This window comes from Manis pentadactyla, chromosome 18 (assembly GCF_030020395.1).
Source record: "Manis pentadactyla isolate mManPen7 chromosome 18, mManPen7.hap1, whole genome shotgun sequence".
NCBI lineage: Eukaryota > Metazoa > Chordata > Mammalia > Pholidota > Manidae > Manis > Manis pentadactyla.
Genome location: NC_080036.1, coordinates 8662344 through 8683860, shown reverse-complemented (window position 1 = coordinate 8683860; position 21517 = coordinate 8662344). Strand labels below are relative to the sequence as shown.

Genomic DNA, 21517 nt, shown 5'->3' with positions numbered 1-21517 from the left:
AACCAAAACAGAGAGTGGCAGAATGGATTAAAAAACACAAGACCAATCTATATGCTGCCTATCCAACCCAAAGACATGCACAGACTAAAAGTGAAGGGACAGAAAAAGATAGTTCATGCAAATAATAGGGAGAAAAAAGCAGGAGTAGCAGTATTTACATCAGACAAAATAGACTTCAAAACAAAGAATGTAACAAGAGACAAAGAAGGACATTACATAATGATAAAGGGATCAGTCCAACAGGAGGATATCACCATTATAAATATCTATACACCCAATAGAGGAGCACCTAAATATGTTAACAAATAATAACAGAATTAAAGAGGGAAATAGAATGCAATACATTCATTTTAGGAGACTTCAACCCACCACTCACATCAAGACAGATCAACCAGAAATAAAATATGTAAGGAAACAGTGGCACTAAACAATGCATTAGAACACATGGACCTAATAGACATCCAAAAAACATTCCACCCAAAAGCACCAGGACACACATTCTTCTCAAGTGTACATGGAATGTTTTAGAGCATCAATAAATTCAAAAACACTGATATTGTATCAAGCAGCTTCTCAGACCACAGTGGTATGAAATTAAAAATAAATTACACAAAGAAAACAAAAAAGACAAACACATGGAGGCTAACCACCATTCTCCTAAATTATCAATGGACCGATGAACAAACTAAAACAAAAAAAAAAGCATCAAGGAAAACATGGAGACAAATCAAAACAAAAATTCAACAGCCCAAAATCTGTGGGTCATGGCAAAGGCAGTCTAAGACAAAAGCACATAGCAATACAGGCTTACCTCAAGAAAAAAGAACACTTCCAAATAAACAGTTCTAAACTCACAATTAAAGAAACTAGAAAAAGAAGAACAAATGAAGACCAAAGTCAGTAGGAGGGACACAATAAAGATTAAAGCAGAAATAAATAAAATGGAGAATAAAGCAATAGAAAGAACTGATGAAACCAGGAGCTGGATCTTCGAATAAATACAAAAATAGATAAACCCCTAGTCAGACATAACAAGGAAGAAAAAGATTCTACACATATAAACAAAACTAGAAACAAAAAAGGAATGATCACAATGGACACCACAGAAATGCAAAGAATTATTAGAGAATACTATGAAAAATTACATGCCAATAAATTGGACAACCCAGAGGAAACAAACAACTTTCTAGAAAAATACAACCTTCCAAGACTAACCCAGAAAGAAACAGAAAATCTGAACAGACCAACTACCAGCAATGAAATTGAATTCGTAATAAAAAAACTACCTAAGAACAAAACTCCTGGACCAGATGGCTTCACAGCTGAACTTTATCACACATTTAAAGAAGACCTAGTACCCATCCTTCTTAAAGTATTCCAAAAGGTAGAAGAGGAGGGGAATACTTCCAAACACATTCTATGGGGCCACCATCATTCGAATACCAAAACCAAAGACAGCACAAAAAAAGAAAATAACAACAACAATATGGCTGATGAAAATAGATGTAAAAATACTCAACAAAGTCTTAGCAAACCAAATTCAAAAATTCATCAAAAAGATCATCCACATGACCAAGAATGATTTATTTCAGGGATGCAAGGATGTTACAATATTCGCAAATCAAACAATATCATACCATCAATAAAAAGATGGACAAAAATCACATGATCATCTCAATAGATGCTGAAAAGGCATTTGACAAAATTCAACACCGAGTGACGATAAAAACTCTTAACAAAATGAGTATAGAGGGTATGTACCTCAACATAATGAAGGTCATATACAACAAAAGCTGAAAGCTTTTCCTCTAAGAACAGGAACAAGACAAGAACGCCCACTCTCACCACTTTATTCAACCCAGTACTGGAGGTCCTCGCCACGGCAATCAGACAACACAGAGATAAAAGGCATCCAAAATGATAAGGAAGAAGTTAAACTGTCACTATTTGCAGGCGACATGATATTATATATAGAAAACCCAGAAGATTCTACAAAAGAACTATTAAAACAAATAACTGAACTCAGCTAAGTGGCAGGATACAAAATTAATATGCAGAAATCTGTTGCATTCATATATACTAACAACAAATTAGCAAAAAGAAAAATCAGGAAAACAACTCCATTTACAATTGCATCAAAAAGAATAAAATACCTAGGAAAAAACCTAACCAAGGAAGTGAAACACCTACACCCTGAAAACTACAATACACTACTCATGAGAGAAATTAAATAAAGAAGACACCAATAAATGGAAACCTATCCCATGCTCGTGGATAGGAAGAATTACTAGTGTCAAAATAGCCACCCTGCCTAAAGGAATCTACAGACTCAATGCAATCCTATCAAAATATGAACAGCATTCTTTAACAAACTACAGAAAATAGTTCTAAAATTCATGTGGAACCACAAAGACTCTGAATAGCCAAAGCAATCCTGAGAAGAAAGAATAAAGCTGGGGGGATTATGCTCCCTAACTTCAAGCTCTACTACAAAGCCACAGTAATCAAGACAATTTGGTATTGGCACAAAAACAGACCCACAGATCAATGGAACAGGATACAGAGCCCAGATATAAGCCCACACGTATATGGCCAGTTAATATATGATAAAGGAGCCATGGATACAAAATAAGGAAAACCCAGCCTCTTCAACAACTGGTGCTGGGAAAACTGGAAAGACACACGTAAGAGAATGAAACTGAATTATTGTCTAACTCCATACACAAAAGTAAATTTGAAATGGATCAAAGACCTGAACGTAAGTCATGAAACCATACAACTCTTAGAAGACAAACATAGGCAAAAATCTCTTGAATATAAACATGAGCAACTTTTTCCTGAATATATCTCCTCGGGCAAGGGAAACAAAAGCAAAAATGAACAAGTGGAACTACATCAAACTAAAAAGCTTCTGTACAGCAAAGGACTCTATCAGCAGAACAAAAAAGCATCCTACAGTATGGGAGAATATATTCATAAATGACAGATCCAACAAGGGGTTAACATCCAAAATATGTAAAGAACTCATGTGCCTCAACACCCAAAAAGCAAACAACCCAATTAAAAAATGGGTGGAGGATATGAACAGACACTTCTCCAAAGAAGAAATTCAGATGGCCAACAGGCACATGAAAAGATGCTCCACATCACTAATTATTAGGGAAATGCACATTAAAACCACAATGAGATATCACCTCACACCAGTTAGGACGGCCAACATCCAAAAGACAAGGAACAACAAATGCTGGAGAGAATGCAAGGAAAGGGGAACCCTCCTACACTGCTGGTGGAAATGTTAATTAGTTCAACCATTATGGAAAGCAACATGGAGGTTCCTCAAAAAACTAAAAATAGTAATACCATTTCACCCAGGAATTCCACTCCTCGGAATTTACCCTAAGAAAACAAGATCCCAGATTCAAAAAGACATGTGCACCCCTTGTTTAGGGCAGTAGTATTTACAATAGCCAAGAAAGGGAAGCAACCTAAGTGTCCATCAGTAGATGAATAGATAAAGAAGAGGTGGTACATATACACAATGGAATATTATTCAGCCATGAGAAGAACACAAATCCTACCATTTGCAACATGGATGGTGCTAGAGGATATTATGCTCAGTGAAATAAGCCAGAAGAGAAAGACAAGTATCAAATGATTTCCCTTATTGTGGAGTGTAACAACAAAGCAAAACTGAAGGAACAAAACTGAAGGAGCAGCAGACTCCCAGACTCCAAAAAGGGACTAGTGTTTAACAAAGGGAAAGGGGTGGGGAGGGTGGGTGAGGAGGGAGGGAAGGAGAAGGGGATTGAGGGGCATTTTGATTGGCACATATGGTGTCAAGGGGAGTCATGGGGGAGACAGCGTAGCACAGAGGAGACAAGTCGTGACTCTGTGGCATCTTGCTACACTGATGGACAGTGACTGCAATGGGGTGGGTGGGGGGACTCGATAATATGGGTGAATGTAGTAACCACAATGTTGCTCATTTGACACCTTTATAAGATTGTTTATCAATGATACCTTAATAAAAAATACATATATACAAAAAATTTTTTGAAGATATGCTACACATACACAATGGAATATTATTCGGTCATAAAAAGAAAAGAAATCCTGCCATTTGCAACAACATTGATGAATCTACAGAGTATTATGCTCAGTGAAATAAGTCAGGCCTCAGAGAAAGACAAATACCAAATGATTTCATTTAATTGTGGAGTATAAAAACAAAGCAAAACAGAAGAAACAAAATAGTAATAGACTTGCAGACACTGGGAAGGGAAGTGGTTACCAAAACGGAGGGATTGAGGAGGATGGACGGGGACAGAGAAGGGGATTAGGGGGCACAATAATTCACAATCACAATATAGGTTGGTCACAGGGATGATAGTACAGCATGAAGAATACAGTTAATGATTCGGTAACATCTTACTGTGTTGATAGACAGTGACTGCACTGGAAGAGGTGAGGCCTTGATAATATGGGTGAATGCTGAAGCACTGTGTTGTGTATTTGTAATCAACATAAGATTGTATATCAATGATACTTTAATAAAATATTTTAAAAAACAAATGAAATCAATATGTAATAATGTATTAATCCTAATATATTGAAAACACTATCATATAACATAAAACCAATAAGAAAAAGCATTGACGTGTTTTTTCACACTAAGTCCTTAAGAGCCATTATGTATTTTACAGATACAGCACATCTGAATTCAGATAACTCAATTTTCATTGAGAACACTTGATCTGCACTTAGGGTCATCAAATACACAGTTGATAAAGGAAAGTCACAAGGCCAAGTTATTCCAAACATATTTATAAGTTTTCTAATAGCTGAGTCAGGTCTAAGTTTTAAAATAATTTAATTAATAATTTAAAAAATGAATGTCTCAGAGACACTGGACCCATTTCAAGGGCTCGTCAGCCAAATGTGGTGAGTGACTGACAGACTGACACAGTGCAGGTTTAAGCAGGTTAAGACAGGTTTCTCTACACCAATGCACCAAGCAGGGGCCTAGGAAAGCAGGCCCCTCATGAGAATAGCATTCCAACCTCTCCTCTCACCTACATTTAGGAGTCTGCTCTTCAACCTAAAACCTACCCCAGGTAACCTGAGTATTTCCTCCACAACCAAACATATTTTTGAGAACCTAGAGCTAGATCTCACTATCTTAATATGAAAACCAAAAATCCTCCTATTAAAATACATCTAATACTATTTACCGAAGAAGCTGTTGTATGAGCTGAACCAGAGGCAAACACTGTTTTCCAGAAGATTCATAGATCCCTGTATTAATAAGATCTTTATCCAATGGAGTCCTACTTCTCTGAAATGAGGAGGCATTTGCTTCCTGTTCATCAATTTCTTTTTCCTTCTGTGCTTCTTTTTTGGCTTCAATATCCTGTAATTCATAAAACAGAAACTGGTTACCAGTTATCTTGGTAGCAAGAGTGCAGGCATTCTGGACTGAGCCCTCATCCTAGAGCCCCACTGTCCCAGCCTCTATGTGATAACTCCAACCCAAGCCTACTGACATACTCCCTCCCACTTGTCAGAAATCCCGCTGCTCAACTGCTCAGATTCTAAACAGACTATGTCTTACAAATCCGATGTCCAGGCTGCCACTGATGATGGTCTCCACCCTCCTTCTAGGATGTCCCTAACATCTTTACCCCTAGTACTCACAAATGTGATCTGCCCCAAACACACACAGTCCATTAGCTTTGTAGACATGAAGGAATAAACCACAGAACAAGGGGATACATTCCCAAGTTATATATCTGATGAGACATGTGTCCAGGATAAGGAAAGAATCCTTACAACTCAACAATTAAGAGATAAAATTTTTAAATAGATGAAGGATTTGAATAGACATATCTTCATCAAAGATATGCAAATGGCTAATAAGCACATGAAAAGATGCTTGACATTAGTCAGGGAAATTCACACCTGCTAGGATGCCTATAATAAAAAAGACAGACAGTAGTAAGCATTGGCAAGGATATGGAGAAACTGGAACCCTCACACTTGCCACTGGAAATGTAAAACGGTACAGCCATTTAAGAACAAAGTCTGGCCCTTTCTTGAAACATTGAATATAGTTACCATGAAACTCAAGAACTCCACTCCTCAGCACATACCCATAAGAAATAACAAAACATCTACACAAAAACCTACACACAAATGTTCACAGCAACATTATTCATAATAACTTAAAGGTGGAAACAATCTAAAAGTCCATCAGCTGATGAATGAACAAAATGTGCTTTCACCATACAATGAAATATTGCTTCTGATTTTAAAAAATGAAGTACGTAGGTGCTACAACATGGATGAACCCTGAAAACACTATGCTACATGAAAGAAGCCAGATACAAAAAGCCACATATTGTACAAATCCACTTATATTAAATGCCTAGAACAGGGAAATCTTTAGACAGAAAGTAGATTAAAGGTTGGCAATGGCTGGGAGGACTGCAGAATTGGAAGTGAGTGTTAAGGAGCACAGAGTTTCCGTTTGGAGTAATGAATATGTTCTGGTATTAAATGGTGGTGGTGATGGTTGCAAAATCTGTGAATACACAAAAGACTACTAAATTGTAGACTTTGAAAGAGTGGATTTTATAGCATTTTAATTGTATCTTAACAAAGCTATTATTTTTTTTAAACAAAAAAAAAAAAAATGAGGCATCTCTTACCAGTCAGATGCAACCAATATTCCTGATGACATACTATATACCAAGTATTGTTCTAGTAATCAAATTTACTGTGAAAAAGGAAACGAAGTTCTTACCTCTGGGCTGCATTTTCTAATGGCAAAAGCCAGAACAGTCTAAACATGAACAGTCCTTCCCAGCACTAAGAGACATTGGGATAAAGACCCTACTTCGGTGGTGGGATTGGAGCTGGGCCACCCAACTCTTAATGATAAGAAGGCAACATGCATCAGAAAACTTAAAAATATGCATGCTTCTGATTCAGCCATTTCATTTCTAGAACTTCCTACTAATCATTCTTACACTCAATTATCTACAAAAATGTAATTAAAAATTTGTAGTGTATAAATATCTAAAACCTAAATGGTCAACAACAGGAAGCTGTTTAAACAAAAAGTGATTCCCTTTCATATGACAGACTTCTGAGCAACAGCACAAATGTACACAGCAGCAGAATATTCAACATGGGACACATAGGAGCCTGGTGAATACAAAAGATGCAAATTGATGTAGACTGTGTGGTATCAGATTCGGTATCTTCAGTAAGCACCTGGATTTTACAAAATCTGGCACACTAATACAGCAAAAATATCAACAATGGTTATTCCTAAACAGTGAGGTTTTTTTCTTTATGCCCTTTTATAGCTTCAAAACAACTTTGTTTTAAAATAAATGGGCTTCAGGGTAATTTTTAGGCAACACAATTATTACCATAGAAATCACTCTGCATATCTCTGTAGCTTCCTTCTAAACCCCACCAAGGTCCCTCCATCCAGCAGGAACTACACAATAAGCACTTGCTAACTAAAATAATAGGTTCTAAACACACTGCCTGGGTCATGCCAGCATGTCCACTGTCCGGCCCATGTGGCCAGCTCTGCCTGTTGGTTGTCCCTGCTTTCATCAGGCAGACCATCACAGAACACAGAAAGGAAAGGAAAGGCTCCAAATCAGCACAGCTGTCACTCATCAGTTACAACACAATAGCAAGTAATGGAATTTCTGTGGTACTTATGTCCACATAGATAAAATGGAATTTTAAAACAAATTTTTTCCATTCAAGATGGTTGACAAGGTTAAGGGAGAAAACAAAAGTATAGGGCATAGTACCTGGAAAAGAACACATACACAAAGAATGGTAGTTGCTAATAATTATCACATATTTATTACTATTACATATTACATACACTGCTACATATGATTTTTTTCTAATTTTTTCAGTTTAATAAAGGAACTTCTGTTTTCAAAGATGTCACATAAATTTATTGGTGCAAATTTTTAAACAGAAAACTATCAAAACAATGAAAACTTTACAATGAAAGCAACAGAAGCAGCTATGGTCAGTAAGAACATGCCAAGTGCAAATTAAAACCAAACCTGACTGGAATAGCTGAAGTTAAAAAGACTGACATGCTTCCAGTTCAACAAGAGGATATAACAATTATAAATATCTATGCACCCAACACAGGAGTACCTACATATGTGAAACAAATGCAAACAGAATTAAAGGGAGAAATAGAAAGCAATATATATATTTTAGGAGACTTCAACAAACCACTCACTCCAAAGGACAGATCAACCAGACAGGAAATAAGTAAGGAGACAGGCACTGAACAACACACCAGACATCTACAGAACACTCCACCTAAAAACAGCAGGAAAGACACTCTTCTCAAGTGCACATGGAACATTTTCAAGAATAGATCATATACTAGGCCACAAAAAGAGCCTCAGTAAATTTTAAAAGATTAAAATTGTACCAACTAGCTTCACAGACCAAAGGCATGAAACTAGAAATAAATTAATTACACAAAGAAATGAAAAAGCCCGCAAACACATGGAGGCTTAACAACATGGTACTAAATAATCAATGGATCAATGACCAAATAAAAACAGAGATCAAGCAATATACGGAGACAAATGACAACAGTAATTCAACACTGCAAAATCTACGGGACACAGCAAAGGCTGTGCCAAGAGGGAACTATATTGCAATACAGGCCTACCCCAGGAAAGAACAATCCAATATGAATAATATAAACTCACAATTAATGAAACCAGAAAAAGAAGAAAAAAAAAGGCCCAAAGTCATTAGAAGAAGGGACACAATAAAGATTAGAGAAGAAATGAATAAAATCGAGAAGAATAAAACAATATAAAGCATCAATGAAAGCACAATCTGGTTCTTTGAGAAAATAAACAAAATAGATAAACCCTTAGCCAGACTTATCAAGAAAAAAACACAGTCTACACACATAAACAGAATCAGAAATGAGAAAGGAAAAATCACTACAGACACCACAGAAATACGAACTATTAGAGAATACTATGAAAAGTTACATACCAACAAACCAGATAACCTAGAAGAAATGGACAACTTTCTAGAAAAATACAATTTTCCAAGACCAACACAGGAAGAAACAGAAAATCTGAACAGACCAATTACCAGCAATGAAACTGAATTGGTAATCAAAAAGCTACCTAATAACAAAATCTCTATACCAGATGGCTTCACTGCTGAATTTTATCATACATTTAGTGAAGACCTAATATCCATCCTCCTTAAAGTTCTCCAAGAAGTAGAAGAGGAGGGAAAACTTCCAAACTCATTCCAGCATCACTCTAATACCAAAACCAGGCAAAGACACCACAAAAAAAGAAAATTACAGACCAATATCCCTGAAGAACATAGATGCAAAAATACTCAACAAAGTATTAGCAAACCAAACTCAAAAATACATCAAGAGGATCATACACCATGATCAACTGGGATTCATCCCAGGGATGCAAGGATGGTACAACATTCGAAAATCCACCAACACCACCAACATCAACCACCACATCACAACAAAAAGAAGAACAAAAACCACATGATCAGCTAAATAGATACTGAAAAAGCATTCGACAAAATTCAACACCCATTCATGTTAAAAACTCAACAAAATGGGTATAAAGACCAAGTACCTCAACATAAGAAAGGCCATATATGACAAATGACAGCCAACATCATACTTAACAGCAGTAAGCTGAAAGCTTTACACCTAAGATCGGGAACAAGACAAGGATGCCCATTCTCCCCACTTTTATTCAACATAGTTCTGGAGGTCCTAGTCATGGGAGTCAGACAACACAATGAAATAAAAGGCAACCATATTGGTAAAGAAGTTAAACTGTCACTGTTTGCAGATGACATAATACTGTACATAAAAAAATTAAGAGTCCATTCCAAAACTACTGTATCTAATATCTGAATTCGGCAAAGTTACAGGATACAAAATTAATACACAGATATCTGTTCCATTCCTATACACTACCAATGAAATAGCAGAAAGAGAAATCAGGAAAACAATACCAATCACAATCATATCAAAAAGAATAAAATACCTAAGAATAAACCTAACCAAGGAAGTGAAACACCCATACCCTGAACACTACAAGACACTAATGAGAGAAATTAAAGAAGATACCAGTAAATGGAAATACATACCGGGCTCGTAGATAGGAAGAATTAATATTGTCAAAATGGCCATCCTGTGTAAAGCAATCTACAGAGTCAATGCAATCCTTATCAAAATACCTACAGCAATCTTCAACGAACTAGTATTCATATGGAACCACAAAAGACCCCAAATAGCAAAGCAATCCTGAGAAGGAAGAATAAAGCTGGGGAGATTATGCTCCCCAACTTCAAGCTCTACTACAAAGCTACAGTAATCAGGACAATTTGGTACTGGCACAAGAACAGATCCATAGATCAATGGAATAGACTAAAGAGCCCAGATATAAACCCAAGCATATACAGTCAATTAATAAATGATAAAGGAGGCATGGGCATACAATGGAGAAATGACAGCCTCTTCAACAACTGGTGCTGGGAAAACTGGACAGCTACATGCAGAAGAATGAAACTGGATTATTGTTTAACCCCATACACAAAAGTAAATTCAAAATGGATCAAAGACCTGAATGTAAGTCATGAAACCATAAAACTCTTAGAAGAAAACATAGGCAAAAATCTCTTGAATATAAACACGAGCAATTTTTTCCTGAATGTATCTCCTCAGGCAAGGGAAACAAAAGCAAAAATGAACAAATGGAACTACATCAAACTAAAAAGCTTCTGTACAGCAAAAGACACCATTAGCAAAACAAAAAGGCATCCTACAGTATGGGAGAATATATTCATAAACGATTTATCCGACAAGGGGTTAACATCCAAATTATATAAAGAACTCACATGCCTCAACACCCAATAAGCAAATAACCTGATTAAAAAATGGTGGAGGATCTGAACAGACACTTCTCCAAAGAAGAAATTCAGATGGCCAAAAGGCACATGAAAAAATGCTCCATATTGCTCATCATCAGGGAAACGCAAATTAAAACCACAATGAGATATCACCTCACACCAGTTGGGATTTCCACCATCGAAAAGATAGGAACAACAGATGCTGGCAATGATGTGGAGAGGGGGGAACCCTCCTACCCTGTTGATGGGAATGTAAACTAGTTCAACCATTATGGAAAGCAATATGAAGGTTCCTCAAAAAACTAAAAATAGAAATACCATTTCACCCGGGAATTCAACTCCTAGGAATTTACCCAAAGAAAACAAACTCTCAGATTCAAAAGGACATATGCACCCCTATGTTTACTGCAGCACTATTTACAATAGCCAAGATACGGAAGCAACCTAAGTGTCCATTGGTAGATGAATGGATAAAGAAGATGTGGTACATATACACAATGGAATACTATTCAGCCATAAGAAAGAAACAAATTCTACCATTTGTGAACATGGATGGAGCTAGAGGGTATTATGCTTAGTGAAATAAGTCAGGCAGAGAAAGATAAATACCAAATGATCTCCCTCATTTGTGGAGTGTAACAACAAAGCAAACCTGAAGGAACAAAACAGCAGCAGACTCACAGACTATGAGAAGGGACTAGTGGTTACCAAAGGGGAGAGGGAGCGGCGGGGAGAAGTGGATCGAGGGGTATTATGATTAGTGAAAATGGTGTGTGTTTGGAGGAATCATGAGAGAGAGTGTAGCACAGAGAAGACAAGTAGTGACTCTGTGGCATCTTACTACACTAATGGACAGTGACTGAAATGGGCTATGGGAGGGACTCAATAATATGGGTGAATGTAGTAACCACATTGTTTTTCATGTGAAACCTTCATAAGAGTGTATATCAATGATACCTTAATCAAAAAGAAAAAAAAGATTGACATACCCCAGGTTGCTGAGGTAAAGAAGGACAAGAACTCTCACATGGCTGGTTCAAATGTAAATGGCACAGCCACTATAGGAAACTGTAAATACACACTCAACCTAGGACCCATCATATTCTAACTCAAAAGTATTTGCCCAAGAGAAAAGCACTTGATCACTAAAGGACTTATACACAGCATGATCGAAGCAGCTTCACATGCTCAAAAACGATCACGTGAGTATCAACAGGAGAGTGGAATGACAGTGCTATATTCATACAATGCACAGACCTCAACAGTAAAGACAAAACGACAGTACGTGCAACATCAGTGAACCTGAAAATCATCATCAAGGAAAAGTAAAACAGACACAAAAAGGTACATATTAAATGATTCCACTTATGTGACAATCAGAACTGGCAAAATTAATCTGAGGGAAGCAAGGGAGTGTCCTACCTGTGAGTGCAAAGGAGCACAAACGCACTTCCTGGGGTGATAGAATGATGTACATTATGATAAAGGTATTTGTCAAATCCATTTAAAAAGACACTTGAGGTGGGTGTACCTTATACTTCATACCTCTACAGTATTTTAAACTGGCAAGATTAAAAAGTTCTAATTACAGAAAATACCTGAGTGTTACACCAGAGGTTTTGCATTTTAGTTTTTCAATAATTCTGGAGAAATGTTATTTCTTCACGAGTATGATGAAGAGTGTGGCATTACAATCTCAGCTCACAGCTCCATCTGTTCATACATACACTCCTAAGGCCATACCTGGATTTCTGCAGTAATGGCTGCATTAAGGGCAGATTCCAAGCCTCCATCAGCCATCAAGCTGCCCACCAGGAGATCAATCATGAATCGCCGACCTGGACTTATGTGAACTTCATTGCCTGAAACTGGAAAAGAGAAAGTGTTTCTGTGCCATTGTGGGGTAAGCACCAACCCCTCCCAGCTCCCCACTGTATGCCCCAGCACACCACAAGCCCAACACCCCTCACCCAAGCCCACCTGCACAGGGTAGGAGAGCAGAGAGTGCCCGGGCCCGCTCCTCAGCAGTGGGCAGCAGCAAAGACCACCCACTCTGCAGCACAGCCTGGGCAGCCACCTGCACGGTGCTCAGCACACCCGCACTGCTGGCCAGGGCCACCACAGTCTGCTTCAGGCTGTTGAGGAGTATGCTACCCAGACCTAAACCAAGGAGTTCCGGATCGACCTGGTGACTGATGGCAGCGTGCAGCTGAAAGGAGAAAAACAATTTTCACTTGGAAATTCTAAGAACAAGTGGATTTTCAAATTTTATTAAAGATTAAACAGTATCTCAAATTGCAGTTTTATTAAAGAAATAAAGTAAAATCTTCCACTGTGTGTATACGTATATATACATAGCTTTAAACAGGCTAAAAAAAGTTTACCCATAGCATCTTAGAATCCATGATAAGGTATTTTATGAGAGGAATTTTTTAACCCAATTATATTCTATAAAAATATGGAAAAGAGGGGAGAGGAGCCACGATGGCAGAGTGAGTAGAGCAGGGAAATCTCCTCCCAAAAACATATATATTTTTGAAAATATAACAAATAAAACTATTCCTAAAAGAGAGACCAGAAGACACAGGACAACAGCCACACTACATCTACATCTGCAAGAAGCCAGCGTGTCATGAAGGGGGTAAGACACAAGCCGCAGCCTGGTGGGACCCAAGCGCCCTCACCTGAGTTCCCAGCAGGAGGAGTAGAGTCGGGGCGGGGAGGGAGAGGGAGCCCAGGACTGCTGAACACCCAGCCCCAGTCATCCGCACCAAGAGTGCAGACACACAGTGCGTGGGGTGCTGGGTTCTAGGGAAACGAAACAGTAAAACCTGTGAACGGGTCCCCACTGACAGTGCCCCTGGGACAAAAGAAAAACAAGTGCTTTTTGAAAGTCTTAAAGGAACAAGGGCCTCACAGATGAAGGGAAGTATCCCAGCGCACTAATCCCAGCAGCTGGGAATCCTGGGGAACTCCAGGGACCCTAACACCCTGGGAGGCAGCGCAGCTTGGAGGCCCCTCACAGCGATAAACAGCTTCCCGCCCATTCCCCCTCCAGCGCGGCCCTGCCATAGCAGAGCAGCCGCCCGAGGCCGGCCACGCCCACAGCAGCCGGGCAGAGCGTCGTCCACAGCAGCCAGGCAAGAATCAGAGACCCCATCTGTGCACAGCTGCCCAGCACAAGCCACTAGAGGTCGCTGTTCTCCCAGGAGAGGAAAGCCACAAACTAGCAAGAAGGGACGTTCTCCCAGCTGACACACGCACCAGCTCCCCACAACTACCTCTATAGCCATGAAAAGGCAGAAGAATTTGATACAGACCAGAATCACACAGACGTCCTCCCCTAAGAGGGAACCTCGGGAGATAGACCTAACCAATCTTCCAGAAAAAGAATTCAAAATAAAGATCATAACCATGCCGATGGAGCTGCAGAGAAAAATGCAAGAGCCAACCAACAAAGTAGGGAGGGAGACTACAGAAATAAAACAACCTCTGGAAGGAATAAAAAGTAGAATGGATGAGGTGCAAGAGGTCGTTAGTTAATCAGATACAAATCAGAGAACAGGAATGCAGAGAAGCTGGCGCAGAGAGAGATAAAAGGATCTCCAGAAATGACACAACATTAAGAGAACTGTGTGACCAATCCAAAAGGAACAATATCCGCATTAAAGGGGTACCAGAAGAAGAAGAGAGAGAAAAACGGAAAGTGTATTTGAAGAAATAATTGCTGAAAAGTTCCCTAAACTGGGGGAGGAAATAGTCTCTGAGACCACGGAAGCACACAGAACTCCCAAAACAAGGGACCCAAGGAGGACAACACCAAGGCACATACTAATTAAAATGGCAAAGATCAAGGACAAGGACAGAGTATTAAACGCAGCTAGAGAGAGGAAAAGGTCACCTACAAAGGAAAACCCATCAGCCTATCGTCAAGACTTCTCAACAGAAACATTACAGGCCAGATGAGAATTGCATGATATATTCAATACAATGAAACAGAAGGGCCTCGAACCAAGTATACTGTATTCAACACGATTATCATTTAAATATGAAGGAGGGAATTAAACAATTCCCAGAGAAGCAAAAGTTCAGAGAATTTGTCTCCCACAAATTACCTCTACTGGGTATTTTAGAGGGACTGGTCTAGATGGGAGCACTCCTAAGGATAAATAGATGTCACCAGAGAAAACAAAATCACAGCAAAGAAAGCAGACCTACCAAATACTAACTAAAGGCGAAAAATAAAATCAACTACTCACAAAAGCACACAAAGGAAACACAAAAGAGCACAGAATAAAACACCCAACAAATAAAGAATGGAGGAGGGAGAAAAAGAAGGGAGAGAAATAAACAAACATCAGACTGTTTATAATAGCTCAATAAGCGAGCTAAGTTAGACAGTAAGATAGTAAAGAAGCTAACCTTAAACCTTTGGTAACCACAAATCTAAAGCCTGCAATGGCAATAAGTACATATCTTTCAATAATCACCCTAAATGTAAATGAAGTGAATGCACCAATCAAAAGACAGAATAATAGAATGGATAAAAAACCAAGACCCGTTGCCCTTGTCTAGCTTGGATTAATACTTAGCCTATAGGCACACACCTGATCATCTACATTTGCCCTCTTACAGCACTAAACTATGTTTTCTACCTTTATATTGTATCTACCTACCACTTCAGCATTTTATTAAAAATTCTAATACTAAAAATAATAATAATAATAATAAGGGAGAAATGTGGGATTCATATATAAATCAAGTATAAATATCAAACGAATATTCATATTTTACCTGATTGTTTATAGTTCATAATGTGTGATCAAAACCGAAAGTTTCTGTGATGACTGCCCTTGTACTGTTCACCATGTAAGAACTTATTCACTATGTAAGAATTTGTTCACCATGTAAAAACTTGTTCGTTATGCTTCAGAAGACTGGAGACTGTTGAGAATGAGGCTTGGGGTTGATTAATGATTCCGCATTGAGTCCCCTATACAGAATTTTAATGTTGTTAACAACCATTTGATCAATAAATATGAGAGATGCCCTCTCAAAACAAAAAAGGAATAAATAAAATGTGGTATGTCCATATACTGAAATATTAGTCCTCAATAATGAAGCATGAAAACATGCTCTAACATGGATGAACCTTGAAAGCACAATGCTAAGAGAAAGAAATCAGATGCAAAAGGACAGTAATTCCATTTATGGAATTGCATTTATGGAATGTCCAGAATAGGCAAACCCAGAAAGGATATAGAGACAGAAAGGAGATTAGTGATTGCCTAGATCTGGCAGGGATGGGGAGACTGGGGGTGATGGCTAAGGGGGGTGACAGTGTTTTGTTTTGGGATAGTGAAAATCTTCTAAAATTGGTTGTGGTGAGGGACATGCAACTCTCTCAATATACTAAAAGCCATAGAATTGTACATCATAAAAGGGTAAATTTTATGGTATTAATCAATAAAACTTTTTCCAAAACGCAAAAAAAAGCAAGAACCATCTATATGCTGCTTACAAGAGACTCACCTCAAACCAAAAACATGCAGATTAAAAGTCAAGGGATGGAAAAGATGTTTCATGCAAACTACAGGGAGTAAAAAGCAGCTGTTTCAGTACTAATATCAGACAAAATAGACTTCAAAACAAAGAAAGTAAGAAGAGATAAAGAAGGTGATTACATAATGACAACGGGGTCAGTCCAACAAAAGGATATAACCATTCTAAATATATGTGCACCCAATACAGTAGCACCAGCATATGTCAAAAGAAATACTAACAAAATTAAAGGAGGAAATAGAATGCAATGCATTCATTTTAGGAGACTTCAACACACCACTCACTCCAAAGGACAGATCCACCAGACAGAAAATAAGTAAGGACACAGAGGCACTGAACAAAACAATAGAACAGAGGGACCTAATAGACATCTACAGAACTCTACATCCAAAAGCAACAGGATACACATTCTTCTCAAGTGGACATGGAACATTCTTCAGAACAGACCACATATTAGGCCACAAAAAGAGCCTCAGGAAATTGAAAAAGACTGAAATTCCATCAACCAACTTTTCAGAACACAAAGGTATAAAACTAGAAATAAATTGTACAAAGAAAACAAAAAGGCTCACAAACACATGGAGGCTTAACAACATGCTCCTAAATAATCAATGGATCAATGACCAAATTAAAATAGAGATGAAACAATATATGGAAACAAATCACAACAACAACACAAAGCCCCAACTTCTGTGGGATGCAGTGAAAGCAGTCTTAAGAGGAAAGTATATAGCAATCCAGGCATATTTAAAGAAGGAAGAATAATCCCAAATGAATAGTCTAACGTTGCAATTATTGAAATTGGAAAAAGAGGAACAAATGAGGCCTAAAGTCAGCAGAAGGAGGGACATAATAAAGATCAGAGATGAAATAAATAAAATGAGAAGAATGAAACAACAGAAAAAAAATCAATGAAATCAAGAGCTGGTTCTTTGAGAAAATAAACAGAATAGATAAGCCTCTAGCCAGACTTATTAAGGGAAATAGACAATCAACACACATCAACAGAATCAGAAACGAGAATGGAAAAATCGCGATGGAACCTGCAGAAATACAAAGAATTATTAGAGAACACTATGAAGAAAACCTATATGCTAACAAGCTGGAAAACCTGGAAGAAATGGATGACTTCCTAGAAAAATACAACCTTCCAAGACTGACCAGGGAAGAAACAGAAAATCTAAACAGACCAATTACCAGCAACGAAATTGAAGTGGTAATCAAAAAACTACCCAAGAGCAAAACCCCTGAGCCAGACGGATTTACCACGGAATTTTATCAGACATACAGAGAAGACATAATACCCATTCTCCTTGAAGTTTTCCAAAAAACACAAGAGGAGGGAATACTCCCAAACTCATTCTATGGAGCCAACATCACCCTAATACCAAAACAGGCAAAGACCCCAACAAAAAATAAAATTACAGACCAATATCCCTGATGAACATAGATGCAAAAATACTCAACAAAATATTAACAAACTGAATTCAAAAATACATCAAAAGGATCATACACCATGACCAAGTGGGATACATCCCAGGGATGCAATGATGGTACAACATTCAAAAATCCATTGACATGATCCAGCACATCAACAAAAAGAAGGACAAAAACCACATGATCATCTCCATACACACTGAAAAAGGATTCGACAAACTTCAACCTCCATTCATGACAAAAACTCTCAGCAAAATGGGTAAAGAAGGTAAGTACCCCAACACGATAAAGGCCATATATGATAAACCCACAGCGAACATCATACTGAACAGAGAGAAGCTGAAAACTTTTCCTCTAAGATCGGGAACAAGACAGGGATGCCCACTCTCCCCACTGTTATTCAACATAGTACTGGAGGTCCTAGTCACGGCAATCACACAAAACAAAGAAATACAAGGAATCCAGATCGGTAAAAAAGAACTCAAACTGTCACTATTGGCAGATGACATGATATTGTACATTAAAACCCCTAAAGACTTCACTCCAAAACTATTAGAACTAATATCAGAATTCAGCAAAGGTGCCAAATACAAAATTAATACACAGAAATCTGAGGCTTTTGTATACGCTAACAATGAACTAACAGAAAGAGAAATCAGGAAAACAATTCCATTCACAATAACATCAAAAAGAATAAACTACCTAGGAATAAACCTAAACCTAACGAAGGAAGTGAAAGACCTATACCCTGAAAACTACAAGACACTCTTAAGATAAATTAAAGAGGACACTAACAAATGGAAACTCATCTCGTGCTCTTGCCTAGGAAGAATTAATATAGTCAAAATGGACATCCTGGCCAAAGCAATCTACAGATTCAGTGCAATCCTTATCAAATTACCAACAACATTCTTCAACGAACTAGAACAAATAGTTCAAAAATTCATATGGAACCACCAAAGACCCCGAATACCTAAAGCAATAGTAAGAAGGAAGAATAAAGGGTGGAGCATCTCGCTCCCCAACTTCAAGCTCTACTACAAAGCCACGAATTTGGTACTGGCACAAGAACAGACCCACAGACCAGTGGAACAGAAAAGAGACTCCACACATTAACCCAAACATATATGGTCAACTAATATATGATAAAGGAGCCATGGACATACAATGGGGAAAAGACAGCCTCTTCAACAGTTGGTATTGGCAAAACTGGACAACTACATGCAAGAGAATGAAACTGGATCGTTGTCTAACCCCATACACAAAAATAAATCCGAAATGGATCAAAGACCTGAATGTAAGTTATAAAACCATAAAACTCTTAGAAAAAAACATAGGCAAAAATCTCTTGGACATAAACATGAGCGACTTCTTCATGAAAATATCTCCCTGGGCAAGGGAAACTAAAGCGAAAATGAACAAGTGTGACTATGTCAAGCTGAAAAGCTTCTGTACAGCAAAGGACACCATCAATAGAACAAAAAGGTATCCTACAGTATGGGAGAATATATTTATAAATGACAAATCCGATAAAGGGTTGACATCCAAAATACACAAAGAGCTCACACACCTCAACAAACAAAAAGCAAATAATCCAATTAAAAAACGGGCAGAGGAGCTGAACAGACACTTGTCCAAAGAAGAAATTCAGATGCCAACAGACACATGAAAAGATGCTCCACATTACCTGTCATCAGAGAAATGCAAATTAAAACCATAATGAGATATCACCGCACACCAGTAAGGATCGCCACAATCCAAAGGACAAGCAACAACAAATGTTGGTGAGGTTGTGGAGAAAGGGGAACCCTCCTACACTGCTGGTGGAAATGTAAATTACTTCAACCATTGTGGAAAGCAGTATGGAGGTTCCTCAAAAAGCTCAAAATAGAAATACCATTTGACCCAGGAATTCCACTTCTAGGAATTTACCCTAAGAATACAGCAGCTCAGTTTGTAAGACAGATGCACCCCTATGTTTATCGATGCACTATTTACAATAGCCAAGAAATAGAAGCAACCTAAGTGTCCATCAGTAGATGAATGGATAAAGAAGAGGTGGTACATATACACAATGGAATATTATTCAGCCATAAGAAGAAAACAAATCCTACCATTTGCAACAACATGGATGGAGCTAGAGGGTATTATGCTCAGTGAAATAAGCCAGGTAGTGAAAGACAAGTACCAAATGATTTCACTCATATGTGGAGTATAAGAACAAAGAAAAAGTGAAGTAACAAAACAGCAGCACACTCACAGAACCCAAGAGTGGACTAACAGTTACCAAAGGGAAAGGGACTGGAGAGCATGGGTGGGAAGAGAGGAATAAGGGCGGGGAAAAAGGAAGGGGTCATTATGATTAGCATATACAATGTTCCGGGGGTGCACAGGGAGGGCTGTGCAGCACAGAGAAGGCAAGTAGTGATTCTACAGCATCTTACTACACTGATAGACAGTTACTATAAAAGGGTTTGTGGGGGGGACTTGGTGAAGGAGAGAGCCTAGTAAACATAATGGTCTTCATGTAATTGTAGATTAATGATAACAAAATAAAAAATAATAAATAAATAAATAAATAATATGGAAAAGCTCTAGTTCAACAGAAAGGTTAAACCATGTCAAAAAGTAACCTCCACACCAAACACAGAGAAATGGCGATTACAACATAACCAGAAAATTGTTAAAAGACTATGCAGCTCACAGAACACAAGTAAACTCCTCACGGGACAAACCAGAGCTCATAGACACCCAGAGCAGAAGGCAAGAGATTCTAGATGCTGAGGACAAATCAAAACCTTGGGACTTGAGACCCAAACTGCCCAGGTCAGGCCACTTAACCGGAGCTTCCTACAGAAGGCTGGAAGCCCCTCAGGACACCTGCCTGCCAGCCAGGCATGGACCAAGGCACCACACTGCCCACACAAGGCTTTGTGTACAAAGACACTCCACAAGAAATCAGAGACCCGGCCTGTTCTATCAGCAGATGTGAAATCAAATTTACGTCAACCCATTAACCCAAACATGTATGGTCAATTAATATTTGATAAAGGAGCCATAGACATACAATGGCGAAACGACAGTCTCTTCAACAGATGCTACTGGCAAAACTGGACAGCTACATGTAGGAGAATGAAACTGGACCATTGTCTGACCCCATACACAAAAGTAAATTCAAAATGGATCAAAGACCTGAATATAAGTCATGAAACCATAAAACTCTTATAAAAAAAGAGGCAAAAACCTCTTAGACATAAACATGAGTGACCTCTTCTTGAACATATCTCCCAGGGCAAGGAAAACAACAGCAAAAATGAACAACTGGGACTATATTAAGCTGGAAAGTTTCTGTACAGCAAAAGACACCATCAATATAACAAAAAGATACCCTACACTATGGGAGAATATATTTGTAAATGACAGATCCGATAAAGGCTTGACGTCCAAAATATATAAAGAGCTTACCAACCTCAACTAACAAAAAACAAATAATCCAATTAAAAAATGGGCAGAGGAACTGAACAGACACTTGTCCAAAGAAGAA

General features: G+C 38.2%; 1 protein-coding gene across 5 annotated transcripts in view; it reads right to left on the bottom strand.

Annotated features, from left to right (window-relative positions):
* Window positions 1-21517, bottom strand: part of HERC2 (HECT and RLD domain containing E3 ubiquitin protein ligase 2) — a 278650-nt gene that overhangs the window by 168854 nt on the left and 88279 nt on the right. For all 5 annotated transcript variants that reach the window (XM_036876980.2, XM_036876984.2, XM_036876983.2 and 2 more), the window contains 3 exons: window positions 12955-13183; window positions 12718-12842; window positions 5232-5410 (listed from right to left, as the gene is read on the bottom strand). In XM_036876980.2, coding sequence (XP_036732875.2) covers window positions 5232-5410; window positions 12718-12842; window positions 12955-13183 — 533 coding nt within the window. The remainder of the gene's footprint in view (window positions 1-5231; window positions 5411-12717; window positions 12843-12954; window positions 13184-21517) is intronic.